At 36.9% G+C, this 25,730-nt stretch overlaps 1 protein-coding gene across 1 annotated transcript in view; it reads left to right on the top strand.

Annotated features, from left to right (window-relative positions):
- The window catches only part of LOC149805502 (exocyst complex component 5-like), a 74,511-nt gene that overhangs the window by 30,747 nt on the left and 18,034 nt on the right, over positions 1-25,730 (top strand). Inside the window, exons 9-15 of the mRNA XM_089950100.1 lie at positions 3,828-3,904; positions 6,582-6,692; positions 7,195-7,290; positions 12,998-13,166; positions 15,961-16,069; positions 18,143-18,266; positions 20,952-21,038. Of these exons, the coding sequence (XP_089806226.1) occupies positions 3,828-3,904; positions 6,582-6,692; positions 7,195-7,290; positions 12,998-13,166; positions 15,961-16,069; positions 18,143-18,266; positions 20,952-21,038 (773 nt within the window). The remainder of the gene's footprint in view (positions 1-3,827; positions 3,905-6,581; positions 6,693-7,194; positions 7,291-12,997; positions 13,167-15,960; positions 16,070-18,142; positions 18,267-20,951; positions 21,039-25,730) is intronic.

Here is a 25,730-nt window from a genome sequence, read left to right as displayed (position 1 = left end):
CACATAGTATTATGGGATTTATTTAAATGTGTTTGACAGTTCAAGCAAGACCAGTTAACAGTCACTTGTAAAACATTTCTGATTATGTTATGATGTACACTTAATGCATTTCAAAACATAACCAATGGTGTACCGTTATTTCCTAATTTAGTATAGTGTCAGACCCCAGAAATCTATGTTTTCAATTATAAATTACCTTTGCAAAAATTACTTATCAAAACTAAAAATTTTGTTCAGGTTATGCTGATGTACTCAACCAGCAAAATGGGAAAAAATGCCAAAGTATAATTATACTCCCTTTGTGTGTCTGTATGTGTGCAGGTAATTTTCTCTACTTTTTCTTAGCATACATTCTTATTTGATTGTTGGACTTAATAACGGTCAGTATTCATAATTATCCTAAAGGAGCACATTTCATTATTGGTATTTACACATAAGCAGATGGCACTTTCCAGGTTGGATGGTTTATTTATTCAGGCTGTCAAAGAAGGACTTTTAACAAAAAAGTACTGAAGCTCATGAGAGTTATCTTTTTTAATAAGTTTTATGACATATTACAGGATACTTGACTGAAGCTGATGTGTATTATGCTGACTGTTACGGTTCCATAAAATATATTTCAATTTAAAAATCGGCTGGACATATGTTAAACATGACTAAACAACATTTGTTGGGGTATTGTTATCTGTTGTCATTTAATCTGTAGTAAAACAATAATCATATGTCTAGCTGGATAACATTCTCCAAATAAATTCATTGAAAAAAAAAGGTTTAATTTTGATACTGGTCTAGAGGATGCCTGGATGAGACAAATCTGAGTTCCTTAATTTTTTTCTCCATTTATTTAACATTTCCCAATAATAAAACTCTCCCTTCTCCTAGATGACTAAGAATGTCTGAGTCACCAGGTATTGTTAGGCTATACACTATGTGGCTTATTCAGTCACCAGGTATTATGTTCAGTCACCAAGTATAATGTAATTCAACACACTCCACATGGCCTATTGAATCACTAGGTATTATTTAGGCTACACACTCTACATGGCCTATTGAATCACTAGGTATTATGTTAGGCTACACACTCCACATGGCTTATTGAATCACTAGGTATTATGTTAGGCTACACGCTCTACATGGCCTTTTGAATCACTAGGTATTATGTTAGGCTACACACTCTACATGGCCTATTGAATCACTAGGTATTATGTTAGACTACATACTCCACATGGCCTATTGAATCACTTGGTATTATGTTAGGCTACACACTCCACATGGCTTATTGAATCACTAGGTATTATGTTAGGCTACAAGCTCTACATGGCCTATTGAATCACTAGGTATTATGTAAGGCCACACACTCCATATGACCTATTGAATCACTAGATATTATGTTAGGCTACACACTGCACATGGCTTATTGAATCACTAGGTATTATGTTAGGCTACATGCTCTACATGGCCTTTTGAATCACTAGGTATTATGTTAGGCTACATGCTTCACATGGCTTATTGAATCACTAAGTATTATGTTAGACAACACACTACACACGCCTTATTGAATCACTAGGTATTATGTTAGGCTACACACTCTACATGGCCTATTGAATCACTAGGTATTATGTTAGGCTATACACTCTACATGACCTATTGAATCACTAGGTATTGTGTTAGGCTACACACTCCACATGGCTTATTGAATCACTAGGTATTATGTTAGGCTACACACTCTACATGGCCTATTGAATTACTAGGTATTATGTTAGGCTACACACTCCACATGGCCTATTGAATCACTTGGTATTATGTTAGGCTACACACTGTACATGGCCTATTGAATCACTAGGTATTACGTTAGGATACACATTCTACATGGCTTATTTGGGGCCCTGAGTGGCCGAGTGGTCTAAAGCTCTCTCCGTTACGGATCACTGCCATCTTACCTCTGTCTGCTTAGGTTCGAGTCTCAGAATCGGCCAGTGTGGGTATGTGAGAAAGCTTGCCAGTAGCTTCTCGAGGGTCGGTGGTTCTTCCAGGGATTTCTGTGGTTCTTCCTGCACCATTAATACTGGCCGCCATGTACAGCCTATCATGTGCTGAAAAATGGTGTTAAACACTACAACAACAACAACAACAACAACAACATGGCTTATTGAATCACTAGGTATTATTTAGGATACACACTCTACATGGCCTGTTGAATCACTAGTTATTATGTTAAGCTACTCACTCCACATGGCTTATTGAGTCACCAGGTATAATGATAGGTTACACACTCCACATGGCCTATTGAATCTCTAGGTATTTAGGCTGTACACTCGACATGCCTTATTGAATCACTAGGTATTATGTTAGGCTACACACTCTACATGGCCTGTTGAATCACTAGGTATTATGTTAGGCTACACACTCCACATGGCTTATTGAATCACTAGGTATTATGTTAGGCTACACACTCTACATGGCCTATTGAATTACTAGGTATTATGTTAGGCTACACACTCCACTTGGCTTATTGAATCACTAGGTATTGTGTTAGGCTACACACTGTACATGGCCTATTGAATCACTAGGTATTACGTTAGGATACACATTCTACATGGCTTATTTGGGGCCCTGAGTGGCCGAGTGGTTTAAAGCTCTCTCCGTTACGGATCACTGCCATCTCACCTCTGTCTGCTTAGGTTCGAGTCTCAGAATTGGCCAATGTGGGTATGTGAGAAAGCTTGCCCGTAGCTTCTTGAGGGTCGGTGGTTCTTTCCGGGGATTTCTGTGGTTCTTCCTCCACCATTAAAACTGGCCGCCATGCACAGCCTATCATGTGCTGAAAAATGGTGTTAAACACTACAACAACAACAACAACAACAACATGGCTTATTGAATCACTAGGTATTATTTAGGATACACACTCTACATGGCCTGTTGAATCACTAGTTATTATGTTAGGCTACTCACTCCACATGGCTTATTGAGTCACCAGGTATAATGATAGGTTACACACTCCACATGGCCTATTGAATCTCTAGGTATTTAGGCTGCACACTCCACATGGCATATTGAATCACCAGGTATAATGTTTGGCTGCACACTCCACATGGCCAATTGAGTCACCAGGTATAATGTTAGGCTGCACACTCCACATGGCTTATTGAGTCACCAGGTATAATATTAGGCTGCACACTCCACATGGACTATTGAATCGCTAGGTATTATTTAGGTTACACACTCCACATAGCCTATTGAATCACTAGAAATTATTTAGGCTAAACACTCCACATGACTTATAGAATAACTGGTTATTATGTTAGGCTACACACTCCACATGGCCTATTGAGTCACCAGATATTATGTTAGGCTACACTGCATGACTTCCTGAGTCACCAGGTATAATGTTAGGCTACAGACTCCACAACAAATCCTCAACTATTTTCAGGGAAATTTAATGAAATATGAGCCACCTACCATAGTCACATGTCCCTCATTACAGATAGTTTGAAGGAGCCATTGTACGGTTGTAGTCACAGTTTCAATTTCACATTTGCAGTTTTGATTTTACAAATTGTGTTTTTTTTTCATTGTACCAGATTAACAAGATTGATGTGTATGGATCCCAGACCGCTCTTGCATACTCAGCATGGGGTCACATGAATGTACATGAAGCATGTAATTTTGATGACCTGTGAGACCTTACTGAAGGCATGCTGTAGAAATTCTAATGTTTTGTTAGCTTTCGGTGTTATTTTGTTGAGGTAATATTCCCAATTGATTTTTTTCAGTATGTGTGGGGAACTGAAGTTTGTGTAAATAAAACATGAATTTTTTTATTGTAGAATTTTGTGAAGAGCAAGCTAGATAACCAGCAAGATCAGGAACAGTATCTGAAGGATCTGTATGAACTCTATACAAGGTACTCCTGTTTAACTGCATGCATGTGTATGAACGCTATGCAAGGTACTCCTGTTTAACTGCATGCAAGTGTATGAACTCTATACAAGGTACTCCTGTTTAACTGCATGCAAGTGTATGAACTCTATACAAGGTACTCCTGTTTAACTGCATGCATGTGTATGAACTCTATACAAGGTACTCCTGTTTAACTACATGCATGTGTATGAACTCTATACAAGGTACTCCTGTTTAACTGCATGCATGTGTATGAACTCTATACAAGGTACTCCTGTTTAACTACATGCAAGTGTATGAACTCTATACAAGGTACTCCTGTTTAACTGCATGCAAGTGTATGAACTCTATACAAGGTACTCCTGTTTAACTGCATGCAAGTGTATGAACTCTATACAATGTACTCCTGTTTAACTGCATGCAAGTGTATGAACTCTATACAATGTACTCCTGTTTAACTGCATGCATGTGTATGAACTCTATACAAGGTACTCCTGTTTAACTGCATGCATGTGTATGAACTCTATACAAGATACTCCTGTTTAACTGCATGCATGTGTATGAACTCTATACAAGATACTCCTGTTTAACTACATGCATGTGTATGAACTCTATACAAGGTACTCCTGTTTAACTGCATGCATGTGTATGAACTCTATACAAGGTACTCCTGTTTAACTGCATGCAAGTGTATGTACAGTTACAATGTATATGCCTGGAAAAACAGTTTTAGTCTTGTCCATACATCCTTCTGTCTAATGATAAAGTATTCATTAATTCCATACATCCTTCTATCTATGACAAAAAGTATTGTTCATACATCCATCTGTCTATGACAAAGTGCTTTGTTCATACATACACCTGTCTAATGATCAAGTATTGATTATGTACATGCTTTCATCTGTTTATGACAGACAGAAGTGTTAGTCATGTCCATATAGCCATCTGTCTAATGACAAAGTGTTAGCCGTGTCCATACATCCATCTGTCTATGACAAAGTGTCAGTCATGTCCATAAATCTGTCTGTTTAATGTCACATCCATAAATCCATCTGTCTATTGAAAAAGTATTAGTCATATCCGTACATATATCTGTCTATGACAAAGTCTTGTGCATACAGTTTCTCCTAACTTTTGATAGATTGATTTGATTGTTGTTGTGGGCTTAATGCCATTTTTCAGCACACAATAGACTTTAATTGCAACCAGTATGTCTAATGGCAGAAGATCCCAGGAAAACCCCAATAAGAACCACCAACTCATGGGAAGCTATTGGCAAGATTTCTCACATACCCATGTTGGACAAACCTTAGACTAGAACGCACACGGACAGAGGTGAGATGGCAGTGATCTGTAAAGGCATCCACTGAATTGATTTGAAATTTCAGAGACATTCTCATCATCACCTAGGGATTTTGTATCCGTGATTCATTTGATGAGATTTTATTGCATGTCATCTCTTAATGAATTATGGTGTATGCAATGTACATTATATGACAGATTGTTTTGGAAATTATTCTAAATAATTTTAAACAGATTTACTTGAAAGATTGTGAGTGTTATAATTTCATCCTTCAGCTGTGTTGTCATTCACTTATTTATCTTGATAAAAAATCCCCCCCAACTTTGGTAAGTATTGGCTGTCTATTAAAATTCTTGTGTGCTCAAATACTCTTGTCCCATTTGATAATCAACTGGAAAAGCTAATTAGAAAGAATCACCATGATATGCAGTGTGAACTTCATTCAACTGTTTGGCCAGGACTTATTTTTTCAGAGTTAGATCCCATTTCCAACATGAAGTGCTATTAGTTTTTATGTCCAAGGCCTTTGGACACATTTCCAACATGAAGTGCTATTAGTTTTTCTGCCCAAGGCCTTTGGACACATTTCAAATTTTGGAGATGAAATGTAATTCATGTTCTGCAGGGTGTTTATTAAATCAGTTTTTAGGTCAATAAAGTATTATTGTTTCATTGCAAAGACAACAGAGATCTGTGCATCTCATATCAGAAGAGGGGCCATGAGTGGTCTAAAGTGCTCACCATTACAGATCACTGCCATCTCTTCTGTCTGTGTGGGTTTGAGTCTCGGGTTTGGCCAATGTGGGTATGTGAGAAAGCTTGCCAGTAGCTTCTCATGGGTTCGTGGTTCTTTCAGGGGTTTTCCCAGGTTTTTCCTCCACCATTAATACTGGCCATCATGTATAGCCTATCTTGTGCTGAAAATGGCTTAAAGCCTACAACAACAACAACATATCAGAAGATCTCGGGGTCAGCATTTTTCCAGAACACCTGTTTTGGATAAGTATTTTGCATCATGTGAGAGACTCCTTTTAGTCTAAAGAAAGATCCTAATGAGCATGCATCTTAACTTGCAACCAGTAGAAACTAATGAAAGTGCAACATCTCTTTTTTTATCCCAGTTTCTTAAAAAGTTACAATGTAATGGTGTCCTTATCAGATTTTTTTTATTGATTCCAGTCGACCTTGAAATGGTTTAAGAAACTGATCATGAATGAAGTCAGAAAATCAGTTCATGAGTGAATAAAAAAGATACACTGTTGAGGCTCTGTAGTGATTGCTAGGAAGAAAAGCTTCAGTTCCTGTATCAAAAATAGTAAAGACCTATTTGAAGACATTGTTCTTGATGTAAGTACCTGTGTATTCTCTTTTTCTGCAGAACCACACAGTTATCAAGTGATCTGAGTGTTTATAAGCTGGGAAATGACAGCTCCCTTCTGGCTAAACTTACTAAAGTTGTGTTTCTCAAACATCTAGATAACTACAGCAGGTAATCTCTCTCTCTCTCTCACTCTGTCTCTGTCTGTCTCTCTCTCTCTCACACACACACACCACCAGTGTCAGTATTTGTTTATCTCTTTCTCACTCACTCACTCACTCACACCTTGGTTTGATTTCTGTGCATAATCAAAAATATCCTACATTTTTGTGAAATCTTCATAATTTATGTAACATTTTCCTTAAGTGAGAGCTCTGCATGACTTGCTGATTTTCCAATATAGGCATGAAGCAATTTTTGGGTTTCCCTTTTGTAGTATTGTCATTTCATTTAATACATTCATTAATCTATAATTTGTTTAACAGTATTTTTCCTTAATAATGGTTGGAAAACCATTTGAATCAGCTACTGTTTTATTATTACCCCCACAACAAACAAAACAAATAATAAGAAAAATGGATTGTGTGTAATGATTCTTCTTTCTTGTGTTTCATTCTTCTTAATGTCACTTTTTATTGTCACTAAAATCCAGAAGTTTTATTATTTCTTTCAGTGTTGAGACAGCATATTTAAAAGAACGATGCTCTGCATTGCTGCAAAGATATTATGATGAACGAGAGCATCAGAAGAAACAGATACAGTCGGGAGGGTAGGTTTTGCTCTCCTTGAACTCTCCAGGCTCTGTTTATATGTCTGTCTGCCATTGGGCAGAGCATATTGCATTATCATGTTGTCTATCCATCTTTCTTTTACCATTTTCATTTCTGCATTATAGCTCAACTTCTCCAACACCACTCCAGTGGCCTAGTGGTTCGAGCATCTGTCTCAGATACGGGAGGTCATGGATTTGAACCCCTGGACGAGACATACCAAAGACTTAATAAAAATGGTACTAACAGCTGCCTTGCTTGGCATTCAGCAAAAAGTGGTTAGTGTTAGAACTGGTTGGCCTGGTGTCAGGATAATGTGACTGGGTGGGACATCATGCTACACGTATGCAGCATAATGCCCCGGTGCTAGACATTACTATAAACTGCCACACTGCAGACATTATAGCAGTATGACTGAAAAATTGTTAAAGCTATGTTAAAAATCCAAATCACACATACACATGTTCTCCAACATCAGCACAGTTACCAAACTTTGTGTATTGCTTGCATTTGGAGTATGGAAGAACCCTTTTGATTTCGGGATCAAAATGTTAAAGATCAAGGTCACTGACTGAAGAAACAAAAATGGTTATGTACAATAACATTAGTTCTACATCAGAAACCTGGACCAAACTCATTGGATGGCTTAAATTTTGTGTAACAAAATAGCCTATTAATTTTGGGTTCAAAATATCAAAGGTCAAGGTCACTGAACATAAGAAGAAAAATGTTGTCCACACAATAGCATTAGTTCTGTATAATGTATCTGGACCAAACTTTGTGGTGGCTTGTGCTTGGAGTAAGATAGAAACTTGCTAAGTTAGTGTTTAATATGTCAAAAATCAAGGTCTGTGTGGTTGAAAGAAGAAAAATTATTTGTGCAGAATTACATTAGTTCTCCATGACAGACCTTGACCAAGCTTTCTGGATTGCTTGCACTTGGGTAAGGAAGATTACTACGGATTTTGGATGAAAGGTCACTCAAGGAAGAAAATGGAATTCTGCACAAAAATTTCAGTTCTTAACCATGTATCTTAACTGAAATTTGTAAATGGCATACATATTTAGTACAGAAGAAGCTAGTTGATTTTGGGATGGCAAGTTAATGGTCAGAGTCATCGTGACTGAAGGAGGCAAAATGTGTTTTTTCTTTCTTAAAAACTTTAGTTCTAACCCATGTACCTTGACCACAGTTTGTAGAGCGTGTGCACTTAAGGTATGAAAGACCCCTATTGATTTTGGAGTGAAAAGGTTAAAGGTTAGGTCATTGTGGCCCAAAGAAAAATGGGCTTTAGTTCTAGAGTAGTAGAGACTTGTGGATTATAGGGTCTAGCAGTGAGAAGTTATGGTGTTGTTGTTGTTGTTGTGGTGTTTGACACCATTTTCAGTGAGAAGTTATGAAAGGTCTAAGAAAAAAAAAAGAGTTTCTGCACAGTAATTTTATTTAAAGACTGTATAGCATTACCAATAGCCTTAGTGATTGGTACCCATTTGTCAGTAATCTCCAATAGCAACCATACCCTACTAGTGTTGACATAGAGAACTTAATAAACATAGAGTGGATATAAAATATGCCATTCACAAGTACTTTTTCTGTTATGCATTTGATTCCATAATAAGAAACATAATGTTGCTAGTGTTAATCTAATATGATATGTATTATTAAAAATGTTTTACATGATTTGAAAGAAAAGCAATGCATTGGTTCTGTTAGAATTAGAAATTTCACCTCTCCTGGCTCTAAGGTCAAGTGAGTTCATGTTATGGTTCTGCACTTAGCATGCATTTCCCATTGTTCACCAGCATTTCCTCAGGCTTCTACTCAAGGCTGTTCTTGATCAAGAAATCCAATGAGAAGTCATGTCCAATTATAGATTTAAGTAAACTCAACTGTTCATAAAAGCCACAAAGTTCAAAATGGAAACAGCAAGGTCTGTCCATTTGTCTGTATGACACAATGAATATGCAATACGTGTGGACCTGTCTGACACACACTTCAACATTCCTATCCATGTAACATAAAAGAAAATACCTCTTTTTTGCCTACAGGGGAGTATTGTATCAGATTTATGCCCTAACTTCAGCAAACCTGGCAACCCTGACGATTATGCCTTAAGTCTTACGACAATAACCCTTAAAATATGGACATACAGAATAAAAGCAAGAACTGTGGAAAAATGATTATTGCTGATAAATCTGGATAATTGGTTCATCCGTGTTTGATTTGGATCTGGGTTTCACATTAAAATTATTGGAATTATTTGGGAACCAGACTAACTTTACAGCAGTACCTCAGACACTTTAAACTGCACATGTTATTTTATGCAAAGCATCTGTATGATCAAACTGTTGATTATAGAATTTTTTTAAAAATGGCATCTAGCAAGTGATGCATGTTGAAAACGAAATGAAAATAAGCCTCTTAAAAAGTTTTAATAATCAGCATAGAATAATAACAAGGAATATTCAGATTCTTGTGAATAAAAGCAGGAAGGGACACAATTATGTTTGTTGGACATCACATATCAGTTTGAGTATGTCATATGGCAGGAGATATGGTTGCCATCATGATGTGAAATAGAAAAAAATTCCAATTATTACATCAGGTTGAAAGATAACAAGCCTTTGAGCTGCATATGGTTTGAAACTGAAGTGTGCAACTGTACTTGTGGTAAATAAGGTCTACATGTACTTTACAAACTTTTCAGTTTAACAAAATGTTTACTGTTGCTGCATGTTTCAGATACCACACTTTTAAATACATTTTCCAGTTTCACAATAGCAGTTTATGATATTTTGTTACATCTTACTGAAAACTGGTGAAACTAACAGGAAAAAATCAGCTGCCTTACTAAGATGGTCTCATCACGATTGTCAGGTCTGCTTCAGCCCTAGCCTCAGCCCTTTTGCCTGCTTCCAAGCAACATCCTCATCCATGACATCAGAGTATCTAGGCCACATCATGCAGAAGTACTTGGCAAGTTTGGCTTTGCTCCACGACGTGCACAACCTTCTTTGTTTCATTTGAAATTTAGGGTGTATGGACAGTCAGATCTAGGTATGATTTCCTCACCCATATAAATCAGGTCTGCATTCATACCAAATGCATAGACTGTATTGTTCTAACATCAGAGAGAGCCATTTCCAAAATATTTATCACTGTGAAGGAGTTTCTTCAACTCCTTGGCTTCTTCAGTGTGACAGTGGATCTCATGAATCTAGGTCACCTCTACATGTGCCCTTTGCAACTGGACCACCTATCTCATTGGTGATGGATTTCTTGCCCGCTAGATCAGGATCTCAATGGAAGTCAGGTATTACCTGATTCATTGGCACAGAAGAGAATGTCTAGCATCAGGAATTCAGGTTGGTTAGCCCACTTGCTACTGGACTTTGCAATTGTCAGTGGTGAGTAGACATAATAAGAGGAAACCTTTCTTACCAATTTCTTGGAATGAACGCAATCCTCAAGCCCTCCCATGCTTAGAAGGAATGTTTACACTCAAAAACAGTCTTATTAATGTTAAAAATTTCAGTGGTGGTGAGTTACCTTTAGGAACAAGGTGAGACAAAGTCACTGCAACAATGTGTGTTAATATGGGGGTACCTTCTTTGGTATTCCAACATCAAATGGACATTCAGGTACATGTTCTGGGCAGTCTCATAGTCCTGGCCAATTCTTTATCAAGGAGTGGACAACTACTGAACACAGAGTGGTTACTCCATCCATATATTTTCCACTGAGTTTGCAAACTGGGTGGACAACTAATGGTAGACATTTGCAACAAGGTGGAACAACAACCTGCCCACCTTCTCCCCATTCCTAGACCTGAACATGTGTACTGTAGATGCCCTTTCAATCGATTGTGAGGTAATCGGGCCTATATCTAACTCCCTGCAGTTCTGATTCCAAAGTTAATCCAGAAAATGAGGGGCACATATTGCAAGTTAATTCTGATGGCCCCTCTCCAATGGGACAAGTCATTGGTCACTGATCAGCTCAACTTGTGAGAGACATGCCAGGAAACCCCAAAGCTTCTCAGTGAGCCAAAGCTGCTAATTATTTCATTAATGTCTGGAGAAACTTCTGCTTAAAGCATTGCTACTTTCTGGTATGCCTTGCACAAGAAAAAACGTCCATCCTTCAGTTGTAAAGAGGATCTCATGAGCTAGATGCCCCTCCACTTTAAAAGTACATTAGGGGAAATGGCTTGTTTTTTGTGACTAGTATCATTCAAATGATGTCCCAGCTGGCTAACTTTTTTTCAGTCATACTTTTTTTCGCTTTGAAAACAAGAAGCTAGCACCAATAGCATTTAAGGTATATTGCTCCATGATTTCTGTTGTGGGCTTAACCCCATTTTAAGCATGTGATACGCTGTATGTGGCAGCCAGTATAACTGATGGAGGCAGATCCTGGTAAAACCTCAGGAAGAACCACTGTCCCATGTGAAGCTACTGGGAAGCTTTCTCACATACCTAAATAGGCTAAGCCTGAGACTTCAGCCTACATGGACAGTGGTGAGATGATGGTGATTGGTAAAGGTGAGTGCTTTAGAATGCTTTGCCACCTGGTGCCCATCCTTGATTTCTGACACATTAAGACATCATGGGCGACTTGACATTAGTCACAATAAAGATCTCTTGGACTTGCTGACCAACTTTGATCTGTTCCCAAAGTAGAATCTATTGTGGGTCTTGACATGGCTTAAGTCTTTGAAGTTCGAACCTTTGACATGGTGTCACAAAACACATAGTTGACCCTCCATGTTCCCATGGTTGCTGCCTACACAGTCACCAGACTAATCCTGACACAACTATATTCTCAGGTAGGATCAGTAAATGTTTGCTGTATTTGCCAGAGAAAACGTTTCTTTGTAATTTTTTGTCAAGTATGGGAGTCTACAGGCTAGTTCTTTGTACATGTTTATACACGTATATTCAATTATGTCAACTATCATTAGGAGACTCTCACCATTAAAAATTATTTTGACCTTACCGGGTACATTTAGGTAGAGGTTGGACACTCAGCATTTCCGAAACTTCTTACCTATTGTGCTAATGTTGAGTGTTTGTTAGGACATGCTCTGTTAAAATTGTGTATTGACTGATAAGTAACACTGAACAAATTTCTCTCTCGAAATCTGCCTCACCATACCAGACTAATTGTGAGAGTCTTAGCATTAACATGTTTTACTTTGATCCACAAGATGCCGATGCAGCATCTAGTCGAGCACAAAGCAGAAACACAGTTAAACAGCATGTCAGTTAACTCCATTTTCTACCAGAGAACTGGATGTTATACTGATGTGGGTATCTTTTCAACCAAGGCAGCTGCCTTATTACTACAGTTGTCTTTGAGACCGATGTATGCCATGTGAGCAATATCAGACCCATTTCATTCCCTTGTTTCAGAAATGAAAGATATGAAAGAAGTTGTTGCCTTTTACATTTTGGTTAGTAAGATTTATAAATTTTTTTAAAACCAGTTTAGAGAAAATTTTATGGAATAGTTTGCTTAAAAAAGACAGAAATTACTATATTTCTTCTGAAGTTTATATGCAATAGGGTCATGAAGAAGGAAGATTTCTGTTTTCTATTACATGAGATGAGAAGAGGTTTATCAGTAGTTTTGTAACACTATATAATTATAAATACATGAATAAATGGTGTTCTTACTAAACTTCATTATTATGTATACTGCAGTTTATCAGAGCTAAGGAGAGACATCCAGGCCAAAATAGTCAATGTGACGCAGGCAAACATCAACATAGGGCCTACAATAGAAAACTATGGGGGTGAGACATTTCTCTCACAGGAGGTTGCCATCAACATACTGCAGGAAACAAAGCTGGCATTAAAGAGGTGTAAAGTGGTAAGAGACATTAAATAGAAGCCATTAAGGAAGAAATTTAGGGAATTAAACATGTATCAAAATAAAAAATTCTTTTGTAAATGGCCTATCAAAAATATTGTTATATATCATGGGTTATTACCACAAATCAGGTAAAAATAATTCATACTTCATCTTTGTTTTACGAACCAGTGGTTTTAATTAAGTTTTACATTATATTTAATGTCACAGACACAACTGCCTGTGAGTCACAAATCTTAATAAATGAATCTGTCAGGAGGATGGTGAAAGAGCTTAGATAAAACCAGGTGAATGTGGTAAATATTTCATTTTCCAGTGATTTTTACCAAGTTGTATACTGAATTCTCTGACATGCTTGCCTGCAGTTTCCAGTTTCTTCATTAAATACATTTCTTGATCATAATACCTTAGGTGGGGAAATACCACTACCTTGCAAAATCCAGCCCTTGCAGGTACAATTTTTATCTATGAGAGCTAAATGCTGCCTGACCACATATGTTTCAGTCAGACAGTGTTCTACCCTTGATGTACACATTGACACCAGGTCTATGTGTATCTCCTTTACTAATTCCACTCATGCCAAATGGCATGCTCTCTATCCTATCCAGAGACCTTGCAAACCATCTTCAAGAATTTTGGAAGATATTCAACATTAGGGCAAGTCAGAGGAGTTTCTCTTTTCAGGGAAGTATACTCCATCTGTTTCCAAAATGTTTTTGCTACTTTCATTTGCAGACAAAATATTTCTGTCTTTTGTAGAATTGCAACTTTATCATAAACATAGTGAATCCAATTGAGGCAAGTTTTGTCTTACCAGTCCCGGGTCTGAAGTCCTCAATAGTCAACTCTCATTCATAGATTGGAATGGTTTCGTCACATAGGCTTAACCTCCAAGACCTCTGAATACTAAGGAGCTACAGAAGACATGAAAATCAGAGTATCACATCGTCCTGATTAATCCCCTCAGATGCAAAAATTTATGGAATGGAGAAATGACTTAATAAATCTAGTGGCACAAATTAAGAATAAAATAGGCATATTTCCTCATCTGCTCAAGCAACCACAGCAGCAGCAATTTCAGCCAAATTCAGAGATGCTGAGTCTGCACATCTGGATCATATTAAACAAACCCTCAGTAACAAACAGTTCTCACAACAAGTGGTGGAGAGAATTTTTCGAGTGAGAAGGCCCTACTTTGAAAGCATAAGAGGGGAAAGTGGAGAATTTTCTTACAATGGCATGAACTTGAACTTATTTCTTCACTTAAAGCATCACTCCCTAAATAGATAACTTCCTACTTTGTCTCTTTGAAGAGAAACAGCCCTAATCATGATAAAATGTTACCATAGCTCAATCTCTGACACTGCATCATCATGGAACAGAGGTTATAGACAATAGACAAAACAAAGACCATTCTGATTTGCTTTTGAATTTTTATTTCACACACCTAAAGGTGCTGAATTTGTGCCCAAAGCAAAATCTATCTTGTGTGCTAATCTGGCTGAATAAGGCATTCTTCAAACAGCTTCATTGGTTCACCACTAATATTACACCTGCTTTGAAATTCTGTTAGGTACAAAAGGCAGAACCAGCAAAATATGTTTTGTTGGTTGACCTGAACTACTCACAGTTCTGACAGGTTGGGTCAGTGACACTTTTACCATGGCTCCTGCTTTCATGGTCAAGAACTGGCTACCACTTATGGGCAGTCAGTGTTTTGTGGTGAAACTGAACCTAGTCAAAGCTTTGAAACTGTGCCTGGAAATAACTGAGCCAGTGTGAATAGGGATAATCTGTCTATTCTTACCTCTCATGGACGGAAAGGATGATATCTCAGTGTAGTCTTTTTTGCCATGGATAAGATGGGTTATCCATTCTGCATACAGATAACTTACCCAACATTATATATGAACTTGTTACGCATTTTAGCTCATGAAGTTTGGGTCGTCACAACAAGCATTGCATTCAAGCAAAATAGTGCCTTTGCTGATATGATGCAAACTGTGGGATGAAGTCAGCTCTCTCTAGATTCTACCTCAGGGATCTGTCATCCTAGAAGGCTCAGTTAGATTTGATGGGATCTAGGGTTACAGTACAACAGGCTACTTTCTCAGGTCATTTGACAGCTTAGTAAAAATGCAGCATGACTTCCACTTGTGGGACGGGAAGAAGTTTCCATTTTCCTAAAGCTGGATCTCTGTGTAACTGAGTCAGTATTCCTGCCAGGCTCTCAGTCTAGAAGCTACTTCACATACTTTATGGGACTGGAGATGGTCTCTTTGGAGTAAAAGGATGCTGCTTCCTACATTTCTTTCCTTTTCTCCCAAAGTATTATGATCAGGTAACATATTTGAAGAAGAAACCAATTTTTCTAATAAAATGTTTCTTTAGTAATACTTACCCAATCATGGCACAGATTTACGCTCCTAGTTATTCCACAGTTACAACCTACAATGAGAGCATGCATTCCCCTCCAGTAGCAAATGAGGTACACCTGTGATTTGATGCCTATCCCTATATTAAGGGGAGATCACTGACTGCCACATGTGACCAGACAAATTTAGCTCAAGTAGCTGAATATTTCATCTTAGAGTGCTGGATTTGCAAGGTAGTATTACTCCTTAGGTATTATGATGAGGTAAGTGTTATCAAAGAAACATATTTTACTAGAAGAATTGGTGTTCCAAAGAAGCATGTGAATGGAAATGTCAGAAAAACATTTCAGTTATCAACCTTCTATTATGACATAAAAAATTATTTTGTTTTCATTTTTATGCTTGGTTTCCTATTTCAGCTGTCAGGGACATCTGATGTAGCAGAAAATGCTGTGAGAGTCTTGGATGTTTTGATACAATACCTTGTGGTAGAACATATTGACTATGCCATAGAAATTGGTCTACATGGTAAATAATATTTATTTTTAAATACAATTGTCATATATGCTGCGAAGTAACAGTTTTTAGGAGGTAGTCATATTGGAAACAGATTACACAGGGTTTGTACGATCTTGAAAAGTGCTTGTATTTCAGTAGCTACTAAGAAATTGGATTGAATTTGAGGTCACATTAAAAATAATTTAATAGTGCTTGAAAATAATTCTCAGTAGTACATGTATAATTCTTGAATAATGACACATACACATTTCATCAGGAAACATTAATATACTAATTTTATATCAGGAAGAAATAAAGATCATTAAAAGGGTAGAAAACTTTAATCATCCTGGAATTTTACTCTGATGTTGAGTCACTTTTGTACTCAGTAAGCCTTCTGTTGGGTCACTTATTTATTATTCGGTAAGCCTTCAGATATGTCACCTTTATATTCAGTAAGCATTCAGTTTGGTCATTTATTTATTCAGTAAGCCTTCAGTTAGGTCATCTTTGTATTCAGTAAGTCTTCAGTTAGGTCATCTTCGTATTCAGTAAGTCTTCAGTTAGGTCATCTTTGTATTCAGTAAGTCTTCAGTTAGGTCATCTTTGTATTCAGTAGGTCTTCAGTTAGGTCATCTTTGTATTCAGTATATTCAGTAAGTCTTCAGTTAGGTCATCTTTGTATTCAGTAAGTCTTCAGTTAGGTCATCTTTGTATTCAGTGGGTCTTCATTTAAGTCATCTTTGTATTCAGTAAGTCTTCAGTTAGGTCATCTTTGTAATCAGTAAATCTTCAGTTATTCAGTAAACTTTCAGTTGAGTTGCTTATATATTCAATAAGCATTCAATGGGGTCACTAACGTTCTCAGTTGTTGTTGTTGTTGTAGGGTTTAACACCATTATTCAGCACAAGATAGGCTATATATGCAGCCAATATAAACGGTGGATGAAGAACCTGGGAAAACCCGAGAAAGAACCACCAACCCACAAGAAGTTACTGGCAAGCTTTCTCACATACCTTCATTGGCCAAAACTGAGACTCGAATTCATACAGACAGAGGTGATATGGCAATGATCTGTAATGGTGAACACTTCAGACCACACAGACACTCAGGCCCCCCACCCCCCATACTCAGTAAACCTTCAGTTAGATCATTTATGTATTCTATAAGACTTTTGTTGGATCGCTTATTTATTCATTGAAACTTAAGATGGTGTCAGATACACAGGCATATAAGATTTTCAAACTAATGTAGATTACATAGTTGCATCCCCATCCCCCAAAATAACACACCCACCCTAGGAAGCAGATCTACTTTTCTAAACCAGTGTATCTTAGTATGGAAACATCTAACAGAACATTATATGACCACAGATCTGGATCTTTATCAATTACTTTTGATGTTTAAAAGAACTAACAGGAAGCATCTGCTGGAACCTATGTATCAGTTACTTTATATCTTTAAAAGAACTAAAAGGAAACATCTGACAGAACATTATGAGACCACATATCAGATCATGATCTGTGCTGTTTACATGAGACGTTTAGAAGAACAAATAGCAAGCATTGGACAGAACATTATGTGGCCACAGATCATGATCTGTGCTGTTTAGATGAGATGTTTAGTAGAACAAATGGCAAGCAATGGACAACATTATGTGGCCACAGATCATGATCTGTGCTGTTTGCATGAGATGTTTAGTAGAACAAATAGCAAGCAATGGACAGAACGTTATTTGGCCACAGATCTTGATCTGTGCTGTTTATAGTTCATATAAGTAAACAAGGTAGGTTCAGTTTGCAACACTTGCTTTTGCGTCACATACCTTCCTCCACATTTAACAGGCCTATCTTCAACTCCTTGAATGGATAGGGGTTGTGAAGCCATGTGTGAGTATATAAAATTTCAGGGATAGAAAGTGTGGTTAGGTGGAGAAGAGAGATTGGACAACTAGCAGAGTAAATCTTAGAAACATTGCTTTCCTTCCTGAATTCTTGTTCAGGTCTGACACTTGTCTACGTTAAATTATAAAATACATTAGCACATATTGTTTGGCTGTAACTTTCATCAATGTTTGATTCAATTTTATTTTATTTTTCTAGGTATTCCACTCCCAGATCCTAAAAGTCAACCCAAGATATATTTCTTTGATGTGGTGTCCCAGGCTAACACTCTGTTCCACTTGTTTGAGAAGCAGTTTATGGACTGTGCTGTACCACTCATCATGTAAGTTGCATGTCAGTGGACATTTGCATGAAGTGTGAAAGAGTGGGCTTGATTTTTCGACACTTGTGGGATTAGCATAACATGAAAATCATCAAGTTGTATATCAGTGGACCATAAGAGAGAGCATTGTAAGTGTGGACCTCGTCTGTTGACACTCATTTGATTAGCAGAACACAAGTATCGTCATCCAAGATGCCAGTAACACAATGTGAGCAAATAATTCTCAACCTAAGTGCACACTTTTTGTTCACTAAATGGTATGGACTCAGTTTGAGTCTTACACAATCTTTGCAGTATATAAGCAGTTCTTTTGACAGTAGTATTAATCTAATGTTGTTTGTATTTACCAATCAAACAAACCCAAAATACCCCCTGGTCTTGATGTTAGAAGCAAATTCAAAACATTCACTCCATGTTTCACCATGTCATCAACATTGAGAATGCTGTTCTTCAAAATGTGACTATTATCTTAACATAGGAGCACTTAGTTAAATATCACTGCTGTTCTAGGAATTATTTTATTGAGCCCACTTGGGATGCAAGACATATCAGTCACTTTCTGAAGGCTACAACAGTAGAAGCAGCAGCAGTAACAGCAGTTTGCATTGTTTGAACTTTTTCATTTGTATATATTTCCTAAACCCCATGATAGATGCTCATTAGAATTGGAATGAATCATTTTTTGGCTAAGATAATTCATTCTGTGACATGTTCAATCACACCTTTTTACCTTAGGCTCAAGGCCACATGAAATTTTGCTTGAAAGATTTGACTGAGTGTTTCATTTGTTTATATTTTCTGAACTCCTTGATGGATTTGCCTCAAACTCTTGATGAATTATTATGAAGCTAAGACTAGTTTATTTTGGTGACATGCATATTTGCTCCATTGACCTTGAGGGTAAATGTCAGTGATACAGATCTGTCAATCCTTACAATTTTGCCATAAGTCTTACGAAAATTACCCTTAATATATGGACTTATGGCTTCAGAGCAAAAACTATGGAAAAATGATCGTTGCATAAAATCCAGATAATTGGTTCATCCATGTTTGATTTGGATCCAGCTTTCATATTAAAATTAGTGAAATTAGTCAGAGAACCAGACTAACTTTACAGCAGCACCCAGACACTTTAAACTGCACCTGTTTGTTCATGTGAAGCATCTGCATGATCAATCTGTTAATTGTAGAACTTTTTTAAAATGGTGTCTAGAAAGTGGTGCATGTGTAAACTAAAGGAAAAATAGGCTTCTTGAAAAGTGTTAATAAATCAACATAGAAGTATATAAAGGGGTATTCAGATTCCTGTGAATAAAAGCTGGAAAGGACACAGTTTTATTTATTGGACATTACATGCCAATTTGAGCATGTCTCATAGAGGGAGATACGATTTGATCTCTGGCATTTGCCTAGGTACAGCTCATTGGTCGTTCATACAATAGATGGTTTGCTTGTTTTTTTTCTCCCTAACCCCAGCCATATAAAGTTTATTAAAAAATGGTTAGGATAAGCATTTTTTCTCGCCAGTATGAACATTGTGGGAGATACCATATATATATATATATATATATATATATATATATATATATATATATATATATATATATATAAAGTCAGATCCAAATGTGTTAGTATTTGTCTTATATGTTTTATTGAGTAATCCTTATAAACTGTACAGACACAGATTTTCAGTCACATTATGCATTGACACTTTAGGGTCTGTATTGTTGGCAGTGAAATCCGACAAACATGAATTTATGCAGTAGGTTTCACTTTCTCATCATTGCTGTTATCAGTATTAACATTGATTATTAAGTTTTGTGACACAGATTTTGTGAGTCAAATGCTTGGAAATACATCACTGCATAAATGCATGTGAGACACCATGACTCAATTTCACCAACAGAAGTCTTAAGTTAGGACTAGACTTAAGATATTTGGTGAGTTAAGTCAGACTTAAATTTGATAAAATTATATTTGCTATATTCTGTACTTAATTTTTAGATCTGGACTAAGTTCTGTTGGTGAATTTCAGGCCAGGTCCCATATTCATGAAGCTTCGTAACTTGAGAGTGCACACAAACTCAATCTTTTGCGGCATTTTAATAAGCTAATTGATTATGGTTTAATACGTTCATATGTTGCTACTGATTCATTTGAAAGCCACTGTAAAATATTGGTGATTGATTTTATTAAACATTTACTACATTGATGATTTTCAGAGAAACAGTATTATTTAGCTGGATTGCAAACACAGGCTGTGGAGTTTTGTGATTACAGGACTAAGCCACTTAACCTCAGTACAATCGGAATACAGCTTTTGCTAAAACTTCAAAATTTTTGATCTTCTTTAGCTTTGCCTTGAGAGGAGTTAGAATCACAAATATTTCAGGTTTTTGTGTTTGTTTTTATCTCTACATACGCACTGGATATCAAAAAGATTGATTGACTCTTAAATATGATTTTTAATTGTGGAGTTTTTAGTCTTACTTCATTTTGTGCTCAGATATTTTTGTGAGTACAGGTTTAAGTTCCACACAAATGGTGACTAAGTGCATGAAACAATAAAATCATAAAAATCAATTTATGTCCACTTTATTTTAGCAAGATAAGGCAAGTTTAACATATTGCTTATCAGATTATTGTCAATTAGAATAATTTTAGATTATGTGGTTTTACTCTCAGGTCCACTCCAAAGTACAGTGATTGTCTGCATAGGAAGAGGGAACTGCGAGAACAAATGGAGAGTAAGATCGATACAGGACTTGAAAGGTATGGCTTTACAATTGATACAGGACTTGAAAGATATGGTTTTAAGATTGATACAGGACTTGAAAGGTATGGTTTTAAGATTGATACAGGACTTAAGGTATGGTTTTAAGATTGATACAGGACTTACGGTATGGTCTTAAGATTGATACAGGACTTGAAAGGTATGGTTTTAAGATTGATACAAGACTTGAAAGGTATGGTTTTAAGATTGATACAGGACTTGAAAGGTATGGTTTTAAGATTGATACAAGACTTAAGGTATGGTTTTAAGATTGATACAGGACTTCAGGTATGGTCTTAAGATTGATACAGGACATGAAAGGTATGGTTTTAAGATTGATACAAGACTTGAAAGGTATGGTTTTAAGATTGATACAGGACTTGAAAGGTATGGTTTTAAGATTGATATAGGACTTAAGGTATGGTTTTAAGATTGATACATGGCTTTAAAGGTATGGTTTTAAGATTGATACATGGCTTGAAAGGTATGGTTTTAAGATTGATACAAGACTTGAAAGGTATGGTTTTAAGATTGATACAGGACTTGAAAGGTATGGTTTTAAGATTGATACAAGACTTAAGGTATGGTCTTAAGATTGATACAGGACTTCAGGTATGGTCTTAAGATTGATACAGGACTTGAAAGGTATGGTTTTAAGATTGATGCAGGACTTAATGTATGGTTTTAAGATTGATACAGGACTTGAAAGGTATGGGTTTAGGATTAATACAGGACTTGAAAGGTATGCTTTTGAGATTGATACTGGACTTGAAAGGGTTGCTTTAAGATTAATGCAGGACTTGAAAGATATGGTTTTAAGATTGACGCTGGACTCAAATGGTGTTCTTTTAAGATTGATACTGGAATTGAAAGGTATTGTTTATTGTAATAATTCACCTTGAATTTTACCTTAACTCATCTGATTGATTAAATCCATAGACTTAAAGAATACACACAGACCCTTTCTTATAATATGTTTACAGGTGCAAATCAATGATTACTTATGTCTTGCCAGTAGCTTCTCGTGGGTCAGTGGTTCTTTCCGGGGGTTTTCCGGGTTCTTCCTCCACCATTAATACTGGCCGCCATGTATAGCCTATCGTGTGCTGAAAAATGGCGTTAAACCCTACTGCAACAACAACAACAACTTATGTCTTTTCACTTTTTGCTACACATTAAAATTGGAACATACATTTTTATTCCATTTTGTTAGTTTTGTTTAGATATGGAAACAATTTCACTGTAAAGAAAGTCTTAAAATTTTGGTTCTGGAGTTTAAATTTATCTCCCCATATTATTGATTGTACATGATTTTGTAATTAACTTCCCTGATCTGATTTTGTCAGTTCCTTTCAGTATCTTGAAAGTGTGAATTAAATGTCCTCATTTTCACTGTTTTCTATGGCTATCATTTTTGTTTTTGTTTTAGAATAATGTATTTTTTATGGGACTTGAATTTGTTAATGTCTCTAATAGAATTTTTGGCAAAGATGTTTTACATTGAATATTTTTCTGGTCATGATTTGCAGCAATCATGGAATAAATGAAAAAATGGTAACTCTATCAATAATGGTGAATTAATAGTATTTTTAATTCATGATTGACTTATTGCTTGTCTCATATATCATTTATAATTTGCTACTGCTAGCTCCAAGTTGGTAGCTCTATTTGTGCCATTGTTTATCTACAAGATATTATTTATTATAAATGGGGACAGTCTAAAAATGAACATGAAGATTTTTATTTAACTAACTGGTCTATGCTATATTTTTCAGACACTGGGTCCTTGTTCTAGTTTAGCACAACTCATCATGGATATGAATTTGTCCATTTTGTGAGGTGAAAACTACATGTGTCTGATTTGACTTTATTGGGGATCTTACACCCAACACATTTATGATTATGATGTGATTCTTCTATGCTTGCAATATGATTGGTTACCAGACCACAATCTTTTTTACCAGCATATTTTTGTACAGTCACTAGTAGCAGACATTGCATAATTTTAATTAGTAAATATAATCAGCTGTATTTGATTGCTGATCATTGTTAATCACAAGTAATTGTGAATTAATCATTAAATTGTACTTTGAGCAATTATGGAGAGAAAAAAATTATAATCAAAATAACTTCTGGTGTATAACATCCTTACATAGTTAAACCATGAACTTTATTTTATAAATTTTTCCTAAATATAATCATCAACAAAAGACAAATAAGCTTGAAGGGTTTATTTTTTTATGTATTTCTCTTTTTTCCTTTAAAAAGTAAAAGAACTAAATCAATTTTGAAAAAAGGTATTACTTCTAAAACAAGTAGTGAACAGAATTACCTTTGTATACTCCAGACTCTGTAGTAATCCTCATGTGGTCCTGTCCAATCATTCTTCCATTCTTTCTTTTGACACAGTCTTATCAGAGTAGCTTATCCTGTGGGGTTTGATGGACTGTGGTGAAAATTGGTAATTCACCTAAATATGCTCATATCAACAAAATCACCTTCTTCTAGCCATAATTCTTAGTTATTGCCCTTTTCTATCGTGTAAAAGAAATGCATTGTATGAGATATTTTCATTATCACTAATCCTGCAGTTTTGATGGATTGCAACAAAGTTGGTAAATATTATGGTCATCACCTGAAAATATGCATATTGTTTCAGTTCATGATATTGTAGGCATCTCAGCAAGCCTTGCATTTGAAGCAAGACATAATACCTGCAGTTGGTAGGCATACACAGTCAACCTTTTTAAGCTAATACCTACATGATCTAACTTTGCAAAGACAAGAATTTAATCTGGTTGGTCCAGTGGCTGCAACCCAGACCATCACTGGACCACTTTAATGTTAGCACATCCATATCTTGGGCATAAATCAGCACTTTTGCTGGATTTATCCATTGATTTTGCTTGGTCAGAAAAAGTAATTTACATCCATTTCTCTTAATCAGGTTCTGTCATCCTGGATTAGGGGATCATCATTTGTGCTGTTCTGTTATGAAGAGTGCAATTTACAATCATACAGGGGAAAAATCCTTATTCCTTCCAGGGTGGGAGGTGTGCAGTTGACCCTCATACAGGGACCATACCTTATTCTCTCTTGGGTGAGAGGTGTGTGATTTACCCTCATACATGGAAAAATCCTCATTCCCTTTAGGGTGAAAGGTGTGTGGTTTACCCTCATACAGGGAGGAATCCTTATTCCCTCCTGGCTGATAGGTTTGTGGTTTACACTTATACAGGGAAGAGTCTTATTTCTTCCTGGATGTGAGGTTTAAGGTTTACCATCAAACAGGGAAGAATCCTTATTCCTGCCAGGGTGATAGGTGTGTGGTTTACCCTCATACAGGGAAGAACCCTTATTCCCTCCAGAGTGAGAGGTGTGTGGTTTACCCTCATACACGGAAGAATCCTTATTCCCTCCTGGGTGATAGGTGTGTGGTTTACCCTCATACATTGAAGAATCCTTATTCCCTCCAGGGTGATAGATGTGTGGTTTACCCTCATACAGGGAAGAATCCTTATTCCCTCCAGGGTGATAGGTGTGTGGTTTATCCTCATACAGAGAAGAATCATCATTCCCTTCATGGTGAGAGTTGTGTTGTTTACCCTCATACATTGAATAATCCTTATTCCCTCCAGGGTGAGAGGTATGTGGTTTACCCTCATACAGGGAAGAATCCTTATTTCCTCCAGGGTGAGAGGTGTGTGATTTACCCTCATTCAGGGAAGAATCCTCATTCCCTTCATGGTGAGAGGTGTGTGGTTAACCCTGACAGGGAAGAATCCTTATTTCCTCCAGGGTGATAGGTGTGTAGTTTACCCTCATACAGGGAAGAATCCTCATTCCCTTCATGGTGGTAGGTGTGTGTTTTGCCCTTATACAGGGAAGAATCCTTATTCTGTTCTGGGTGAGAGGGTGTATGGTTTACCCTCATACAAGGAAGAATCATTATTCCCTCCTGGGAGAGAGGTGTGTGGTTTACTCTTATAGCGGGAAGAATCCTTTTTCCCTCCCGGTTGAGAGGTGGGTGGTTTACCCTCATATAGGGAGAATCCTTATTCCCTCCAGTGTGAGAGGTGTGTGGTTTACCCTGATGCAGGGATGAATCCTTATTCTCTCCAGGGTGATAGGTGTGTGGTTTACCCTCATGCATTGAATAATCCATGTTACCTCCAGGGTGAGAGGTGTGTGGTTTACCCTCATACAGGGAAGAATCCTTATTCCCTCCAGGGTGAGAGTTGAGTGGCTTACCCTCATACATCAAATAATCCTCATTACCTTCATGGTGAGAGGTGTGTAGTTTACCCTCATACAGGGAAGAATCCTTATTCCCTCCAGGGTGATAGATGTATGGTTTACCCTTATACAGGAAATAATTTTTCCCTCCTGGGTGAGAGGTGTGTAGTTATTCTGATACAGTATCCTTATTCTCTCCTGGCTGATAGGTTTGTGGTTTACACTTATACAGGGAAGAGTCCTTATTCCTTCCTGGGTGAGAGGTATAAGGTTTACCCTCATACAGGGAAGAATGCTTATTCCATCCAGGGTGAGAGGTGTGTGGTTTACCCTCATATAGGGAAGAATCATTATTTCCTCCTGGGTGAGATGAGTTTGGTTTACCCTTATACAGGGAAGAATCCTTATTCCCTCCAAGGTGATGGGTGTGTTGTTTGCCCTCATACATTGAAGAA

This window comes from Sinohyriopsis cumingii, chromosome 2, assembly GCF_028554795.1.
Source record: "Sinohyriopsis cumingii isolate HCF-2022 chromosome 2, ASM2855479v2, whole genome shotgun sequence".
Classification (NCBI taxonomy): Eukaryota; Metazoa; Mollusca; class Bivalvia; order Unionida; family Unionidae; genus Sinohyriopsis; species Sinohyriopsis cumingii.
Note: the sequence above shows the minus strand (reverse complement) of the source record. Positions and strands in the feature narration are given on the sequence as shown.